The following is a 19,338-nucleotide window of genomic DNA, read 5'->3' as shown; positions in this document are numbered from 1 at the left end:
TCCTGCTGGCATTTGCAGACACGCGGCAGCTGCAGCTCCTGCACTTCTGCCTCTTGCTGGGCATCTCCCTGGCTGCCCTCCTGGGCAACGGCCTCATCATCAGCGCCGTAGCCTGCGGCCACCACCTGCACACGCCCATGTTCTTCTTCCTGCTCAACCTGGCCCTCAGCGACCTGGGCTCCATCTTCACCACTGTCCCCAAAGCCATGCACAATTCCCTCTGGGACACCAGGAACATCTCCTACACTGGATGTGCTACACAGCTCTTTTTCTTTCTGTTCTTCATTGGAGCAGAGTATTTCCTCCTGACCATCATGTGCTACGACCGCTACGTGTCCATCTGCAAACCCCTGCACTATGGGACCCTCCTGGGCAGCAGAGCTTGTGCCCACATGGCAGCAGCTGCCTGGGCCAGTGGCTTTCTCTATTCACTGCTGCACACGGCCAATACATTTTCCCTGCCCCTGTGCCATGGCAATGCCCTGGGCCAGTTCTTCTGTGAAATCCCACAGATCCTCAAGCTCTCCTGCTCACACTCAAACCTCAGGGAACTGGGACTTCTTGCTGTTGGTGTCTGTTTAAGTTTTGGCTGTTTTGTGTTCATGGTTTTCTCCTATGTGCAGATCTTCAGGGCCGTGCTGAGGATCCCATCTGAGCAGGGACAGCACAAAGCCTTTTCCACCTGCCTCCCTCACCTGGCTGTGGTCTCCCTGTTCATCAGCACAGCCACATTTGCCTACCTGAAGCCCCCCTCCATCTCCTCCCCATCCCTGGATGTGGCCCTCTCAGTTCTGTACTCAGTGGTGCCTCCAGTCCTGAACCCTCTCATCTACAGCCTGAGGAACAAGGAGCTCAAGGCTGCAGTGTGGAGACTGATGACTGGATGGTTTCGGGAACATTAAACTGCTGGCTAATTTATGCAAAGTGCTTGTAATAAAACTAATCTTTGATACTTCTTGTTGGTTTCCTTCTGGAGGTTCTGTTTCTTTCTTTTAATTTTTTCATATTGTCTACAAAGAAATGCCAATTTTTATACCATTTCTCATTTTGTTTCTCTATTCCTTCACTGTAACCAAAACTGTGTCAATGAGGGGCTGCACTCTCTGTGGCTTTAAAGGAACTAAAGGATCTCCCAGCAGGGTTTTCTGCAGAAATGCCCTTTTGTTGCCTTCTCTGGAGCTGCAGCAGCAATGTCTGTGTGCAGAGCTGGGGGCAGATCAGTGCTGGTCCAGCAGCTGTGCCCAGCAGCAGCAGCACTTGGTGTTGCCAGTGCTGCTGCCGTGGCCCTTCCCCACTGCCCTGGTGGCCCTGGTGTTGCTGCAGGGCCTGAGTGCTCTCGGGGCCAGGCACAGCCCTGGGGGTGGCAGTGCCAGGGCTGCAGCAGGGACAGGCCATGGGCACTGCTGGGGCAGCGCTGACGCCTCAGCCCAGGGCCTGGGGGCTCCAGGCTCCTTGCCCAGGCTCTCTCAAGAACATGGCCAGGCAATGCTCAGCACAGAAAACCCCCGTGAGCAGCCCCAGTCTGGCCGTGGGCAGGCTGGGGGCAAACAGCATGACTGGGATTATGCAAGGGCCCTGGGGCATATGGGAAGGAGCAGCAGAGCAGGGGCTGATCCATCCCCAGTGCGCTGCACAGCCCAGGGCAGTGTCCCAGAGTGTCCTGATGGAGCTGCCAACAACATCCCCCCTCTGCAGCCCTGGCCTCTCCCCCAGCTCACATAGGTGCCCCATCCTTGCAGGCACAGACACGGCAGCACTGGCTCAGCAGCCCCTGTTTGCATTGCACAGAGCAGGGGGAGCACCCCCATGCTGTTGCTGTGGGGACATGAACCTGAGAGAGCACAAATGCCATCAGCCCCTGGGGCCAGCAAGGGCTGGGGGACACCAGGGAAACCACTCAGCTTTGTCCTGGCCTCTACACTCAGCCAGAAAGTTTGTTCCCATCAGCTGGGAGTTTCCTGTCCCACTGCAGACGCTGTTTCTCAGAGCCGGGGCTGCCTGGCCGCCAGCCCCAAACTGCCCTGAGCATTTCCTTGGCTTCACCTTTGCTTTCTTTACTCTTCCTGATACAAATTTCTTCCTACTGCCATCCCTGTTTTCCCTTTCCTCTCTGGCCCCACTCCCCATTGCAGTTCCTGACTTGGCACCATGGGAACGTCCCTTGGGCAGCAGGATCATCCTACAAGTGCTGCAGGAATTGTCTGCAGGCTCCTGCAGTGCCTGGTGCTGCTCCCTTGCCAGAGGCACCCCAGGCCAGGGGGGCACATCAGAGCTGCTGTGTCTGGCTCTGGGGATCCCTTTTCTGGGCAATGAGGAGGAGCTGCAGAGGCTCTGCAGGACTGACAGGATGGGCTTTGGGGCTGGCAGGAGAAGCTGAGGGACCTGGGCTGCTGGAGCTTCTCAAGAGGAGGCCCAGGGCTCATCCTGAACTGCTCCAAGGGTGGTTTCAGAGAATCCCAGAGTCAGCAAGTTTGGAAAAGACCTTGGAGGTCATCACGTCCAACCTGTGCCCCGACACTGCCTTGTCGCCCCTGGGCCTCCTCTTTTCCAGGATAAAGAACCCCAGCTCCCTCAGCCACTCCTCAAAGCTCTTGTGTTCCACATCCGTCATCAGCCTTTTTGCCCTTCTCTGGAAATGCTCCAGCCCCTCCATGTCCTTCCTAAATTGGGGGCCAGAACTGGACACAGCATTTAAGGAGCTGCCCAAGCAGTGCTGAGCACAGGGGAAGAATCCCTGCCCTGCTCCTGCTGGCCACACCATTCCTGATCCATAGGAGTTACAGGCATGGGATGATGGAAATGGTGGGGAGGAGGTGTGGAAAAGATCTGTATGACTGTCAGCCATGAAGGGTCTTGATTTTCATATATGTTCAGGATGCATTAGAAGGTTCTGGGAGTTAATACCAACTGGACATTGCTGATATCAATCCATAAATAGTAAAAGAAAACAGGACAAAACAGTTCTGGTTTTGTTTTTGTTTTTTTTTTTTTTTTCAATATAGCAGTTTCACTTTTAATACACTTGTGAATTAACAACAGAAATATTGAAAACTTTGATTTTTCTGTGGGGCTTGTATTGTTCTAGTGTTTTGAGCAAATGTTTATGAGCTTTTCTCACTGAATTCCTGAAATGACGTGCTGAAGAAAGAAGAAGCCTCTGGAGGAGTAAAATCCAAGTGGCTGAGGATCCATCCCCATCAGAGCAGCAATGAACAGAAATGGGCACAGCTTTGTGGCTGCCCCAGCTCTGGCCTGGGCCCTGGGCCTGGAGCAGGAGCAGCTCTTGAGGGCCCCAAGGCCGCGGCTCTTGTGCTGCCCTGGGCAGATGGGATGGCAGCAGGGGCTGCAGAGCTCTCAGCACCTCAGCCTGAGGGGAGCAGGGCAGCCAGGGAGCCTCCTTTGGCCTTGGCCAAGCACCTTCCCCCATGGCTGGGGCTGAGTCCTGTGGCAGCTACAGCTGCTGCTGTGCCCTTGCTAGGGGATGAGGCCATGGGGCAGTGCCCAGAGCGGCCTGGCCTGAGCACAGCTGTGGGGCCAGAGCTGGCTGGGCTGGGCTGGGCTGGGGAGAGGCCCTTGGTGCTGCCCAGAGCTCAGGGCAGCTGGCAGAGCTTGCAGGGAGTTGGGCTGGGCTCAGAGAGCCTGGCCCAGAAACCATCAGTGTCCATCTCAGCCTGGCTGAGCGTGCAGGGGCAGGACTCAGGCCAGGCCTTGTGGGGCAGGGCCAGTGCCTGTGCAAGGCATTGCAAGCAGGCAAGTGGCCCAGAGAGGAGGCTGCTCTGTGCCCTTGGTGGCATGGACAGATCAGGGAGGGGGCGCAGGACATTTGTCAGCACCAGCCTCTGTGCCCAGCCCTTGGCAGCCCTGGTTGCTGAGCTCAGCTTTGGCCTGGGCTGAGTTTGGCTGTGGCCCAGCTTCATCCTCCTGCGGGGCTCAGGGCCTGTTCCCAGCCATGGCCAGCCCTGGCTGCCTCTCTGCTGGCCCAGAGGCTGGCAGAGCCCGGGGCAGGGCTGTCTGTGCAGCCCCACAGGTGCCAGGGGCTCTGCAGGAGCTGGCAGAGGCTGCCCAGCAGGGAGGCCATGGGACACAGAGCCCCAAGGCTGCTGTGGGCACCACGGCACAGGGGCCGTTCCCAGCTGCAATGCTCCTGGCCTGGGCTGGGCCTGCACAGGGGCTGGGCCACCATGGCTGGGCCAGCACAGGGCCACAAAGGGGCCACGCAGCCGCTGCCGGGGCTGATAGCAAGGCCAGGCTCACACAAGCAATTGCTGAGCGTGGCCTGCGCTGGCCAGGCCTGACTGTGCCAAAGGCAGAGCTCAGCTGCCCTTGGGGGCTGCAGCAACAGTCCAGAGCCCAAAGAGCCTCCATGGCTGTGCTGGAGACCAAGACTGCAGGAGGGAAATGCAGGGCTGCTGTGGGATGGGGAGGGCATTGAATTCCAGCACACACCTCAGCTCTCTGATGATCCCAGCACCATGCTGGGCCCTGTTCCAGACTGGAGTAGAGAAGATGTTGATGGGACAGGAGCCCTGCAGGGACCTGCAGCTTGCAAGGTGCTCTGCTGTCCCTCAGTTGCTCTCGGAGAGATCCAGTCCCAGCTGGGCACCTCAGGGCATAAGTGGCACTGCCTGTTCGTGGGCCCATAGCTGATACCTGCCTGGAAAGGGGCACAGGTTTTAAGACTAGTTGGTTTCATAATATACATGCACATTTTTATTATCTGGGTCATTTGAGTATTTTAAGGAATGGCAAAGTTTTCCCACCAGGAACAGGAATTTCCTGGATCTACTGGATCCTTTTAGTGATGAGAGGAGAAGAAATACTGATCTTCCCCTGACCTTTGCCATCAACATTCAGTCTAATATTTCATGTGCCTCTTCCTTCAGATGTTTCCAGGCCTCCTGGGTCTGTGGTCATGTCAAAGGACATCTCTTCATTCGACCAGCTGGATCTATTTCCCTTCCATTTCTCCCAGATCTCCTCATCCATATGCTTTCTGGTCGTTCAAGTGCCTCTCAACTGACTGGCTTCATGCTTTGAACTGCCGGATTATCCTCAATATTTCTAAAATAGAAATATATAGCACATTACTCAACACCGTAATTATATTTATATCTATCCTAGAATTAGGTTTTCTTTTGTCTCTGTCTAAAACTCTTCCTGTATGGAGGTCCTTGGGGGATGGTGGACATGTCAGATGCTGCTGGGATATCACAGAGAGCTGAGGGAAGATCTGTGATGGTTATTAAACTGTTCAAATGATCAGGTTCTGTTTGTTGGCAAGAAACCTTTCTGTGCCTGTGAGTGTCTCCAGTCCCTGAGCCCAAAGGACACAAACCCGATGAGTTGTGGCTCCCACTGCAGGGGCTGCACTTGGACCTTGGCTCTGCACAGGAGAGCTCTTCATCCCCTTTCTCTCTTTCCCTCCCTCTGGGAATGGAGGGAGCTCCTGACTTCAGTGTGTGACTCATGTGTGCAAAGAGCAAATCTGGGCAGAATTGGGGCAGGGAGGGTTTGGGGGGACTTTGGGATCTGCGCTGGACACAGAAAGCGTTTTCCATTGCTCTCAGGCTGTCTGCTGTAGAAAGTGGATTTATTATCCAGCAGAGGAATGACTTTTGCATTTGATGGAGCTGTGCCTTCCCTTTTCTTTGCTGACTGAAAATAAATGAACATCCCTCTGTGTCTCAGGCAGCTCCTTCTCCAAGGAAAGCAGGTGGGAGTTGGAGCCAAGGAGCTGAAAGCTGCAGGTGCAGCCTGGGCTGGATGGAGCTCAGATTTGCACAAGGCTGCTCTGAGTGCCAGGGCTTGGATGGGGGAAATGGTGGGGTGGGGGTAGGGACAGAGTCTGATTGATTGTCAGCCATGAAGGGTCTTGATTTTCATATCTATTCAAACTGCATGAGGAGGTACTTGGATTCTGTGTCAGCTGGATATTGCACATATCAATAAATTGACAGGGAAAAAACCCCAAAATTTGACCTAAGAAATCTTTTCTCACTCTCTTTTTTAAAAAGAATATATTCAGCTTGAATACACTGCTGGAATTTGTCTAATTAACCACAAAAGATTTGAAAATTACAATCAAATTGTTCCCAGAGGCTTGGCTTGTTCAGGTGTTCTGAATGTTAATGAGCCCCGGACCACTGAATTGCTGCACTGAAGAGCTGAAGGCTGAACAAGCCCCTGGAGCAGTGAAATTCAGCAGCAGCCTCCAAGGTGCTAAGGATGTCAGCAGCCCCCACTGAGGCCATCCCTGCCCAGAGACCGTGGGGGAATGGGCAGACAAGGAGAGCGTCCCTGGCGCTGGAGCAGCACAACTCAGAGGCAGCAGCGGCTCCAGCTGGGAAATGGAGTGTGGAATGTGGCTGGGAAAGCCCTGCCTGGGCTGTGCCAAGCAGGACACACAAGCCCTGACTCCCATTCCCCAAACACCTCTCTTGAAGAGAGATTTAAAAGGAATTACAATTGCATGTGTCCTCTGAGTTGGACTCCCTGGAAAATAACAAGAGGTTCTCAGACACTCAGAACAACCAAACAGCCTTTACTGGCAACTTTAGAAAATCAGAGAAATTTTGGCAAAATGTTTATTACAATATTGTATTGGTTTTGGTTTGTTAATTTAAAATTTTTCTAATCTTGAAATTTCTTAATTAATGTATTGATGAGTATTGTGGGTTTTAGTGTCGATTAATTATTTCTGTATTTATTTTATTGTGAGATAGTATTACAAGAAAGGGAAAGTAGGCTTAAAATTTTAAAAGGGTATAAAGAAAATTTTATTAAAAATAAATTTAAAAAGAAGAAAGTAGCAAGAATTAAAATAAACTCTGTAGTACACTATTTTTTCTTTCAACTTTTTCTGACAATGTGAAGTAACTAAATTTAAAATTTCTAGATAGTTAACTATTTCCAGAATAATCTTTTTTTTTAGTTTACTTTGGGAGAGAAGTTTTTTGTGTTAAACTTAAGGAGTTTTATTACAGGAGGAAAAACTAGGTTTTTGGTGGTTCTTAATTTTGTCATGAATACAGTTGTCTAGGGAACTTGGGTATTGTGAAGTTCCTTTTATTGCTACAAGCCATTTTACTGCTTGTTGATCGGCCTTGCTGACTTATGAGGTATTGTTTAAAGATGAGTTGTTTGAAGGTAAAAGGTTTTATTATTTACTTTTAAAATTATTTTTATCTTCCCGAATAGAGTTCTTCTCTTGAGGATATTGGATTATGTTTTTTTTCTTTTACTTTTTAAACTTTTAATGAAATTACAGTAATTTTAACATTTGTTTATTTTACTATGTAGGTTTTTGTTTGATATTAATTTGAATATTATTTTTTATAATTTTATATGCTATAAAAAAGAGGGGTTTTTCTTAGTTTGTAGGAGGATTTAAGATTTAACAAGAAGGTATTTTTTCTTCTTTTTTTTAAATTTGGGATTGCATTTCTTTTTTACTGACTTTGATGAGTGTTTTTTAATATGTTTGCATTTTGTTTTTTCTTTTACTCAATGGAGGATTGATGTATTGAAAGGATTAACACCTGACCTGCCAGTAACTTGTGGTGGGAGTTGGTTTTGGGTTGTGTTAGGATTGGTTTTATGGTAGGTTTTGGGGTTTTTTGTGTTTAATTTTGGTTGTAGGGTTATTTTTTATGAGTTATAGGTTGTAGGGGTTTTTGGTTTGAGTTGTGTTGGGAGTGGGGGGACAACGACTTGATGATAAGATTTTAATAGCTGTGGCTGGCTTTGTTCTGGTTAGGGGTTTGTAGCCTCTCTTGTTTTCCCGTTTCGAAGTATTTTGGGTTTGGTTTGGTTAGAATGGGGCCGATGGCGAGGGGCAGCCTGGGGAGGGGGGAAGGGGCTCAGCCCATGGCAGGGTTGCTTGGCTTGGTTTGGTTTAGTTTGGTTTGGTTTGGTTTGGTTGGGTTTGGTTTGGTTGAGATGGGGGCCAGGGCCAGGGCCCACTGCTTCTTTGTTGACTGGAAAAGAAAGAGGAGGTTCCAGGGCTTTTTCATCTTTAACATATGTGTTTCACAGAGGCGTGTTCAGTATCTTAGTGGTTTAACAGATTGTCAGTTACACTAAAAGTTTTGTGTTACTTTTTAAAATCCTTCTCACGTCAAACTATGACAGACATTCAGTCAACAAAAAACACTTCTCAAAGTCTTGACTTGGCCCATTCAACCTCACAAACTCTAAGTCTGTTCAATTTTAAGTTAATCAAAATTTGCAGGAGCACAGAAACTGAAGAAAAAGACATAGAAAGCAAGAAAGACAAAAAAGATACAGAGAAGCACACACTACCAGATCCTACCAAACTACCAACTCCTGCATTCCAGCAGTATTCAGATGGAAATTCCAAGAGGAGGCAGAGTCAAGATGTGTGCTTGCCTTGTGGTCAGCCTTAAATACCCCTTGGTCTTCCTGGGCCCTTCCCCCAGGTGGAACTTGGGCTCATTTGGTCCCTCAGGAGCTGGGCTGGGGCTGCAGAGGTGGCTGTGGAGCATTGCCTGTGCTGTGCCGGGGACTGGCAGACACTGCTGGGCTGGGCTAGAGGCTCTGGGGGGATTGGGGTTCCAGGGCAGGGCAGTGCTGGGGTACCCGGGCCGAGCAAGGCTGGACCTCCCCCTTCTTCCCCCACACAAAATATATTGAGCCAACAATCTCCTCCAGTTTGTCACAATAGGCAATGTTGGAGGTGGAACCCAAATTTGGCTATGGGCACCTGGAGAAGCAGAACAGTTTGTTTCCATATGAAGGAAAGCACAAAGCCTTCACCAGAGTTTTGGGGACAGATGAGAGGTGACCCCTGTGAAACCACTGCCAGACAGACTTGTCCTGGCAATATTGCTATGGGAACAATGCCTGGATATAAGGAAATTTGGTGGTGAAATCCCAGTTCTGGCCACGGGTGCCTGGAGGAGAAGGACAGATCTTTTCCATTGGGAAGGAAAGCACAGAGCCCCAGCGTTTCAGCAGCAGAGGAGAAGAGACCCTCAACATGCCATGGTCAGCTGGACCAGTAAGGGTGCCCAGGAGGCCCAACCAGCCAGACCTGTTCCATGTTCCCTTAGTTTTATGGTGCCCTATAGTGTCATAATGACACCTTGGTTCCACGAGGCCTTGCAGTGTCACAGTGTCACTGTTGTGCCCCAGGCCCCACAGTGTCTTACAGCTCCTCTGTTACATGAGGCCTGCAATGTCACAATGGACCTTTGGACCCTGCAGGTTTGCAGTGTTACAATGATCTCCTTTGGCTCCACAGTGTCACAATGCACTCACTGATTCCATGAGGCCCTGCAGTGTCACAATGCTTTGCTTACTCCATGGGGCCTCACAGTGTCACAATAAACTCTGTGATTCCATGAGGTCCCTCAGTGTTAAATTGGTCTCCATGATTCCACGGTGCCCCACAGTGTCACAAAGGCCCCTTGGTTCCATGAGGCTGTGAAGTGTCTTAACAGTCTCGCCATGGTTCCATGAGGCCTTGCAATGTCACAATGACCTTTGGCTCCAGGGGGTCTCACAGTGTCACAATGGTCCCTTGGTTCTATGACACCCCAAATGTCACAATGGTCTCCACGGTCCTCTGCAGCTCATCACAAACACTGTCTGCTCCAGGCACTGCTGCTGCCCAACCAGCTCCTGCTTTCTGTAGGAGCAGCCCTGGGAACTGTTTTTGTTCCCTCAGTGGCACAACATCCCTCTTCTCACACTGCCAAAGAAAGCTGTTGGTGCCAAGTGCGGCCGGGATGAACTATTGCTGGGACTGAAGCCCCTCTCTTGGGGCCCTGCAAACAGCGCTCCAAAAGGAGCCCTTGGAGCTCTCCTGGGCCAGCGACTCCCTCTGAGTGGGGCCTCTCCCAGTCGGGAACTCTCCCGTTTGCTGCACTTGGGGATCCCGAACAACGACGGAGCCTGGGCCGAGCCCCCCACTCCTCCAGACTCAACCCTTCACCCACTGGGGAGATGCCAAAGGATCCACAGTGAGCATTCCCTGGACTCAGGGGAATTTCTCACAGGTGCCTTGCACTGACTCTTTGTGTCTGTGTGCACACAGGAGTGCCTGTGCTGGGGAAATGTGGCAGAAATGCTGCTCTCTGAGGGGTTTGAGAGCCTTGGATAGCTGAGTCAGTCAGGCCTGTAAGTGAGGTTAAGTCACAAGGTTTAAGCTAAGTTAAATGCTGCTAAGAGTTCTTCTTTTGCTAAGTTTTTATGTTGAATATAAGTTAAGTTGAATATAGTTAAGTGTTATTCCTCTGTTAAATTGCTAAGTCATAGGTTATAAGTTAGGTTAAATACTGTTAAGCTCTGTTCTTTTCTAAGTTGTGAAGTTGAAGGTATCAGTTAAGGTTAAGGTATCAGTTAAGTCCTATTTAGTTTGAGCTCTGTTAACCTTTTGGGCTGTATTCCTTTTATCCTTGCCCTCACTGTCGTTTTCTCACACACACACACAGGGACAGTTCTCGGTTCATTTCTGGTTTGGTTGCCTGGATTTGGTTTTGTTGTTGCTTTGTTTCCTTGGAGTGTCTGAAGTGTCCAGTCAGGAGCAGAGTGAGTCTTGGCAAGGAACTTTGTACTGCTGTCCCTTAATATTCAATCTGGTTTTTGCTGCTCCCTTGCTGGGGATTTTTCAGCACTCTCAAGGCCTCGTTGGTAGCAGTGTGAAGGAGCCCTGGCCCAGGCTCTGGCCCTGGGGGACACGGGGACGCTGCTGCCGGGGGGTCCCTGACCCCTGTGCCACCCCCAGGGCCCCGGCCCTGCGTCTCTGTGTCAGGCTCTGGGGTCGATCTCGTGGAACATCCTCTGGGGGAGGCTGCGGGGCTGGGGGCGGGGGGACCCGGGGGGACAGGGGACCTCGCTGTGCACGAGCAGCGTTGGACTGCTCTGGGGGGAACTGTGAGGGGGGCTGGGGCAGAGTGACCTCCCCAGTGACCTCACACAGCCCCCTGTGATGTCACACAGCCCCTGTGATGTCACACAGCCTCCTGTGATGTCACACTGCCCCCTTTGAGGTCACACTGCCCCCTGTGAGGTCACACAGCCCATGTGATGGCACACAGCCATCTCTGTGATGTCACATAGCCCCTGTGATATCACACAGCCCATGTGATGTCACAGAGCCATTGCTGTGATGTCACACAGCCCCCTGTGATATCACAAAACCAACTTTATGTCACCTTGTGATGTCATACAGCAGTGCTGTGATGTCACACAAGAGTGATGTCACAAAGTCACCCTGTGATGTCACAATCTGTTCTGTGATGTCACAGCCTGCTCTATGATGTTACACAGCCAACACGTGATGTCACAACCCACTCTCTGATGCCACAGAGCTACAATCCATGATGGCAGACTCTGCTCTATAGCCTCACACCCTACTCTGTGATGTCACAGCCAGCTCTGTGATGTCACCACCCACTCAGTGATGTCACAAAACCCTCAAGAACTCAGTTCTATTGAAACACTGAAGTTTCTTGTATTTTGAAGAGATCCCTGTCAGGGACATGAGAGAGAAAGTGTCCCCAGGCCCCAGGCAGAGCAGAGAACTGCAGGCAGTGATGACAGGTGGGGACAAAGAGAAGCCAAGTCTTGGTGCCCTGAGGCACAGCAGGGTCTGTGCCACCAAGGGCTGTGAGGAGACACCTTGTGCTGAGGCACTGGGGCCTCCTGGCACAGCCCCAGCCAGGCTGGGCACTGACAGCCCCTTGTCCTGCCCTCAGCATCCCCCCCTAGCCCACATCCCAGTGGCCTCAAGGATCTGCTGGAAGGATTCCCTGGGGAGCCTTGCTCAGCAATGGCCCTGGGGGCTCCTGAATGCTCCCTGCAGGTACTGCAGGTTTTTCAAAGGACTTCGGGTTTGGTTTTTGCCTTGGAGTCTCTGGGAGGTTTGTGCAATCATGGCCTCCAATTATCTGCTGTAATTAGTCCCTGCAGAGGCTTTCTCAGTAACAACCCTCAGTGGGGCTCATTAATGCTTCAAGGTACTTCAGTTCTTTTAAGGTACTTGGTGTTTCCCTTTGGATACAGACTCTGGGAGAGGTTTGTGCAATCATGGCCCCAATTATCTGCGTTAATGTGTCCCTGGAGAGCTTTGTACTGAGGCTCAATGGGACTCATTAATGCCTTGAGATACTCAAGGTTTTTAAGGTGCTTTGGATTTTCCTTTCCACACTGAGTGTCTGAAAGGTTTCTGTGCCATCCTGGCCACCAATTCTCTCCTCCAAGGAGTCCATGAGTAGCCTGTGTTGGAGAGGGACCTCAGTGGGAGCCATGAATGCCTGGAGACACTTTGGGTGTTTCCTCTGCCTTTTCCTCCTGGAAAGGTTTGTGTATTCTCCTCTCAGGCCCTGAGGTTCAAGGGCTCAGTTCCAAATGCCCCACGGGGCTCATTAGGATCACGCAAGTCCTGACAAACCATGGCTCTGCCTTGAATTCCTTCTGCTCTCATGCAGTTCATCAGTAAGGTTTCTTGAGTGGTTTTGGTTCACCAGTTTGAGATTTCTTGGCCAAAGCATCAATTAGTGTGGTGTGGTTGGGTAATTACGAGTGCACTCACTGGAATAGATTTACTCATTTCCTGCTGTGAGATAGGATTAAGAGAAAGGCAAAGTAGGCTCAAAGCTTTAAAAGGGTATAAAGAAAAGTTTGTCAATAGTAACTAAGACTAATAAGAATTCAGAACACTTCTCCTCTCCCTACAACTTTTTATTTCTTACTGACAATGTAAAGAGAAAAAACCTAGAATTTTCTGCCAGTTTACCACCTCTACAATACTCTTTCTTCAGTTCACTTAGGGAGAGGAGTCTCTCTTTAATGCTATGGAGACTTCTCCAGAAGAAACACTTCTCTTGTGGCTCTCAATTTCCATGAATAGCAGCTGCCTGGGAAATCTGTGATTGTGACGTCCCTCCCAGTTTTTCACAGCTCTTTTACAGTTGTGTTTATGGGCCATGTCAACTTATGGGGTCTTAGTTTAAAGATGAGCCATTTAAGAGCAAAGGTTCTCCTCATCTATTCTGAAATCATCTTTATCTCTGAGAACAGAGATCTTCTTCTCACCATGAAGGCACAGGTTCTCATCACTCTTCCCTTTTTCAATGTTGTAATTTCTCATGTGATCACAGCTACTTCAACTACTTCAATATTTGCTTACTTTAGCATGGAGGCCTTTGCTGAACAAGTCATCTGCCCATGATTTTCAATGAGTTATAGGGGAAAAGGGAGTCTGATGTATCAATTACACCCTTCTCCGCAGCTTTACAAGAGGATTTCAGCCCCAAGATCAAGGCATCTCCTCATCCCTCACATCAGGGACTCAACTTCCTCTTTGCTGATCTCGGTGTCTTCATGTTGCTCCTCTATGTGCCTGCACTTTGTCCTTTTCTCTCACTCCAGGGAGGATGGAAGCACTGAAAGAGTTCATATCTCACCGGGGGCCTGCAGATGGTTCTGTGACCCCGGCCGGGCTCAGTGCTTGCGGCCGGAGCTGTTTTATGATGGAGGCTTCTGCAGTGGCTGTGCTGAGGCTGTGTCAGGATGGGCCGCGCTGTGGGGAAGGCCAGGATCTCAGCAGCCAGGCCAGAACACAGCAGCAGAACAGCTGGGAACTGATGGCTTCTCCTCTCCTTGCCCAGGGCTTGAGGGTGAACCTTAACGGTGGCAGAATCTTGGCCAAGCCGGCCCGGCCCGGGGCTGCTCCTGGGGCCCGGTGGATCCTGGCTCAGCTCGGGCTGGCGGTGGGGCAGGGCTCAGCAGTGCCCAGATGTTCACAACTGCAGCCATGGCCCGGCCAGGCCTTGGCCCCTCGGCCTCCCCTGCCCTGCCCGGCAGCCAATGGGGCCTGGCGAGGTCCCTGGGAAGGGGCCTGGCTCCACGGCAGGACCCTCCCGGCCCAGCCTGGCTGAGACGGGGGCCGGGTAAGCCTTCTTACCTCTTTGCCAATCAGAAGGGAAAGAGACCCTCCCAGGCTTTCTCATCTTTAACATGTGTCTTCACAGAGGTGTGTACAGTTTCCTTAGTGGTTTAACAGAGTGTCAATTCTCAAAGATTGTCACAGACATTTTTTCATAGAAATCCTTTCTTTGGGATTTGTTCAACTTCTGGGAAGCTGAGGCCCCAGAAGAAGAATGTAAACTATTGTTATCGGCTGGTGTGGAATGTAACAGGTGCAGTGGTGATTGGGCGTCTGTGAGTGTTTGGATTTGCTGACCACTTACAGGAGAGTTTGTCCTTGCTTTCTGCTGGACACAGAACTTTGTGATTTTTTCTTTTCTATTCTATTCTTATGTTAGCAGCTTCTGCAACTTCTCTCCTTATTCCTTTTAGTATAGTTATAATGTATTATATATCATGTATCAATACATCCAGCCTTCTGATCATGAAACAAGATTCTCGTCCTTCTCTCACCCTGGAGACCTCATCAGGTCACTGTAATATTTGGTGACCCCTCGTGTCAGAGCAAAAATTAATTTAATAAGACCAGAGGAGCAAATTGCTGCACTGGGTAAAATCCTGTATGTGTAGCATGTGATGGTTGCTTTGAAGTGACCACAGAAGTGGATTCAAGCCAGGAGCTGAAGAACTGAAGATCCTGATTTGGACAGAGTTCACAGCCAAGGCTGACCACAAGTGAACCTTCTTCTGGAAAACCTTCAGAAAAGATGGTAGACAAGAGCAGCATAACCGTGGAGCTGGCCAGAGCAAGCTGGACTCTTTCAAAAGGTACTGTTGGCTTTTCTATCCCTGAGGGTTCAGCCGTGAGAAAATTGTGGCTGTTTATATGGGGGACACACCCCTTGGAGAACGTGGTTCGTTTCTCTCCTTCAGAGGAGATCCTTATTGCCCTCTGCCAAAAATGGTATGGAGAAGATGGAATTTTTTTGTCAGCAACAGATCTCTATGAGTTCTTTTGATGGGCAAAGCTTTTTGGGTTCTTTACTGATATCTTATACGGCTTGGATGTTTTCATGTGGGAATGCATGGACTCCATTTTCCGATTCGTTTGGAGTCAGGGGTGTGTTTTCCCTCCTGTCTACCCAGCATTTAGAAAGCTCTTCACAGTTTTGAAATGGAGAGCAGCTGTTTTTCCATGGATTTCTAACTGCTATGGGCAGGCCCCATTTCCCCTGTCCCCAGTGGGAGAAGACCCGGTGGGGGATGAGTTGGGGCTTCCCAGCCCCCCCTGCTTCGCAGCAGGGGGGGTTGAAACTTCGCCGCACAAAGAAGTTTTTTTTACTCTTTCTCTGGAGCGTGTGCAGATGAAACTTTCCCTTTGCCCCCCCTTCTCCTTCGCTGGGGGGATGGGAGGAGGCGGCGCCGCCATAGCCAGCCTCTCGGACCCTGCCCCGTTCAGAGATGGGGGTGGTACCGGTCCCTGAGGCCTCCCCGCCCCTGCCAGCGCCACATTCGCCTCCAAGACCCGCCTCGCAGGCACAGCCACCACTCCAGGCGATCCCGTCTCTGCCTCTCCAAGCGGTCCTGCCCGCGGCTTCACCGGCTTCCCCGCCTGCGTCTGAGAATGCAGAAACCGCAGTTCCTGTGCCTGCTGAGTTGCTAGGCGATGACAATGCGTCTCCAGCTTCCGGCTCAGCGGAGGAGTTGTTCTGTCCAGCCCCTTCGGCCCCCCCACCGCTTCCACCAGCCGCCCCGCCGCCTCAAGCCGAGACGGTCCCTGTTCCAGATGGTACTGGAGACGGCGCCGAACACGCGGGACCCTCGGAGCAGTCTGTGGCTGCTCCTACACCCAGCGTGACCCCCCCTCCGAGTGTTTCGGGTTGTCCTGGGACTGCCCCTCCAGTGGCCCTGGTGGCTGGTCTCCCCTTCCGTGGAGTGGGGGGTGCGCGACAGCTGGGGGCAGGGGCAGTGCGTCTGCCTGCTTTCAAGATCAGCATTCTCAGCGGGTTGGGGGGTGTTTTTTTGGGGATTGTCCGATAGAGGCTTCCATCTCTGCCGCCTCTCTTGCGCCCTAGTGGCGGGGGGCAGGTGCATCCTGAGAGTTCTGCCTTTGGTCCCCAGCCCAGTGGGGATGATGCCATGGGGCGGATGGAAGATACACCTGATGCATTTGCATTGCAGGGGAAGAGGGCACAGATGGAGGAGACCATAGCTGGTTTGCTGTGGGAAACAAACATCTCCAGACCCCAGATGGGATTTTTGGGGAAGGCTTCTGTTCCCTCACTGCTGGCATGCCTCAGTGGTTTTGGGGAAAGGAGGCGTGTCACCACCCGTGCTGCCATTGTACTGGCAGCAGAGTGCAGGCCTGTGGTAATGCAGAGCCTGCCTTGTGGGTTTGGCCTGGCCTGTTGGGCTCAGGAAGTTTCTGGGCTAGGGCCATCAGTTGGCCTCCTGATGTTTCTGGGAGTTTTGGTTTCTCCTACCTGTCCTGGCCCCCCTTTGTGGACCACTTTTGGGGTTCCTGGTACATCACGGGCCAGGGCCCCCAGGGCCCTTTCCTTCTCTGGCACTGCTCTGCTCAGCTGCTGCTCTTTTCCTTTTCGATAAAAAAAAAAAAAAAAATTAAATTAAATAAAAAGGATTGAAAATAGCGGGCACCAGCTCTGAAGCACTGAAGCATTGAAGGGCCAGAAAAGGACATTTCAAAAGTTGTTCAAATTATTTGAAATTGTTTGAAGTTGTTGTATGACTGTCAATGGTTTTTTGATAACTATTGATGGGACTTTTTTTCAGCAAGTCTGTTTCAGGACCAAAAGGTCTCACAGATATGTCCAAGAGAAACAACTTCAGCTCATGGACTGTTCCTGAAACTCAGCTGCTTGGACTTGAATTCTCTTTGCATTATTTTTTGCATTTTCTTAGATTGTAGGATTGTTTCAGTGATTTGTTAGAATTTTATATTTTACAGGTGAAGAAATTTCCTGTTCATTTCACATCAGCATTTTTCTTTTTAATTTATACAATTTAGAAAGGTGAGATGTCGCAGACATTTTTTCATAGTAATCCTATTTTTGGGATTTGTTCATCTTCTGGGAAGCTGAGGCCCCAGAAGAAGAATGTAAACAATTGTTATCGGCTGGTGTGGAATGTAACAGGTGCAGCGGTGATTGGGCGTCTGTGAGTGTTTGGATTTGCTGACCACTTACAGGAGAGTTTGTCCTTGCTTTCTGCTGGACACAGAACTTTGTGATTTTTTCTTTTCTATTCTCTTCTTAGGTTAGCAGCTTCTGCAACTTCTCTCCTTATTCCTTTTAGTATAGTTATAATGTATTATATATCATATATCAATACATCCAGCTTTCTGATCATGAAATAAGATTCTCGTCCTTCTCTCACCCTGGAGACCTCATCAGGACGCTGTAATAAAAGCTAATTACTGATTGCATTTGTTGTCAGACATGGAGGAAACTGCTAGCAGCTTCTCTTAGAACATCACTTCCATGGTGCGTAACCACCACAACAGCACAGAGCACAGAACTCCTTTGTCCATACATAATGGTCATGTGCTCGAGGCCTCAAAACTCCACCTTGGGACATCTCTGGGCCCTCTCCAAGGTGTTTTCAAATCAAAACATTCAGCTCATATTCTTAAGAAAATCACCAGAGGACAGGCCCAGCCTGACCTGTCTGTCCTGGATACTTTTGCCTGGGAGCAATCCTTGGATATACAGAATTTGGGAGGCCAAAGTCTAATTTTGGCCATGGCCCCTGGACACGAAATCTGGTTCTTCTCCATAGGAGGGAATGAACAGAGGCCTACTGTTTCAGGGGCAGATGAGAGATGACCACTGGAGGCCAAGGCCAGCTAGAGCTGGAAGGGTTTTTTCTGAGAGATACCCGTGCATATAGGAATTATTTAGAAAGAGTACCAATTTTGGCACTGGGCATCTGAAAAGAGGGACAGTTCTTTCCCATAGCAAGGAAAGCACAGAGCCCCAGGCTCCAGGAGCTGATGAGAGGCAGTCCTTGACATTCCAACATCAGCCAGACCTATCAAGTGGCCCTGGGAGGCCAAACCAGCCAGACCTGTTCCTTGTTCCCTGGGTTCCATGGAGTCCCACAGTGTCCCAATGGTCCCTTGCTTCCATGGGACCCTGAGGTCTCATAATGCCCCCTTGGTGACACCAGGCTCTGAAGGGTCACAGTGGTCTCCATGGTTCCATCACACCCCACAGAGCCATCATGGTCTCTGGGTTCCATGGAGCCCCTGCTTTGTCACCATGGCCCCTTGATCGCATGGGCTCCAGTAGTGCCACAATGATTCCCTTGGTCCATGAGGTTCCATGGTGTCACCATGGTGTCCTTGGACCCTCTGGAACTCTCAGTGTGTTCCCAGACACCCCCAGCATGGTTACAGACACTCCCAGTATATCCCAGTTGCCCTCAGCATACTCACGGTCATTCCAAGTCATATCCACTTGGCCCAGTAAGGTTCCACTTTCCACCAGTATGATCCCAGTCACTCCCAGTGAAGGGAGGAGACCGGGACAGACTGAGACAGGCTGGGATGGACTGGGACACCGGGATACACCAGGATAAACTGGGATACACTGGGATACACCGGGTCACACTGGGATATGCCGGGTCATACTGGGATACACCAGGATACACCCTGCCCAGCACTAGGACCCACTGGGAGCAGGATCAGAGCACACTGGGACTCAGCAGGGCCAGAACTGGGGCAACAGGGATCATAGTGGGACCCACTGGGATATACTGGGAGTGACTGCAACCATACTGGGGATGACTGGGAACACACTGAGAGCGACTGGAGTAACTGAGTCTACACTGGGGGCAACTGGGATTGACTGGGACTATGCTGGGGAAGACTGGGATCACAGTGGATTCATACTGGGGTCATACTGGGAGTGACTGGGTCTGTGCTAGGGTGTTGTGGTTTTGGTTTGCTAATATAAGGTTTCTTTCATTTTGAGATTTTTTGGTTAATGTACTAAAGAATGTGATGGGTTTGGTGTTCTTTAATTACTAATACACTTATTTTTTGTTGTGAGATAGGATTAGGAGAAAGGTAAAGCAGGCTCAAAACTTTAAAAGTGTATAAAGAAAAATTTTATTAAAAGTAACTAAAAGAAACAAAAAGGTAGTAAGAATCAAAGCAAACTTTTCAGAATACTTCTCACAACTTTTTCTTTCTCACTGACAATGTAAAGAAACTAAACTTAAGATTTCTAGTCAGTTTGCTACCTCTAAAATATTTTTTAGTTCACTTAGGGAGAGAAGTTCCTCTTATTAAAGTTATGGAGACTTTTCTACAAAAGGAAAAAACAGTTTTCTCATGGTTCTCAATTTTGTTATGAATAGCAACTGCCAGGGGAACCTTGCTATCCTGAAATCTTTCTTATTTCTACAAGCCTTCCAACAGCT

At 50.1% G+C, this 19,338-nt stretch overlaps 1 protein-coding gene across 1 annotated transcript; it reads left to right on the top strand.

Annotated features, from left to right (window-relative positions):
- Positions 1-236: 236 nt before the first annotated feature.
- On the top strand, positions 237-15,751 carry LOC134434480 (olfactory receptor 5V1-like; the record flags this gene model as incomplete). Its single annotated transcript, XM_063183133.1, has 2 exons — positions 237-857; positions 15,590-15,751. Coding segments are annotated over 2 exons (783 nt in total), but the record flags the coding sequence as incomplete, so codon positions are not given.
- Positions 15,752-19,338: the final 3,587 nt, after the last annotated feature.

The sequence above is a fragment of the Melospiza melodia genome, unplaced genomic scaffold, assembly GCF_035770615.1.
Source record: "Melospiza melodia melodia isolate bMelMel2 unplaced genomic scaffold, bMelMel2.pri scaffold_37, whole genome shotgun sequence".
In the NCBI taxonomy this organism is placed as follows: Eukaryota; Metazoa; Chordata; class Aves; order Passeriformes; family Passerellidae; genus Melospiza; species Melospiza melodia.
The sequence above is the reverse complement of the archived record's forward strand: the minus strand, read 5'-3'. Positions and strand labels throughout refer to the sequence as shown.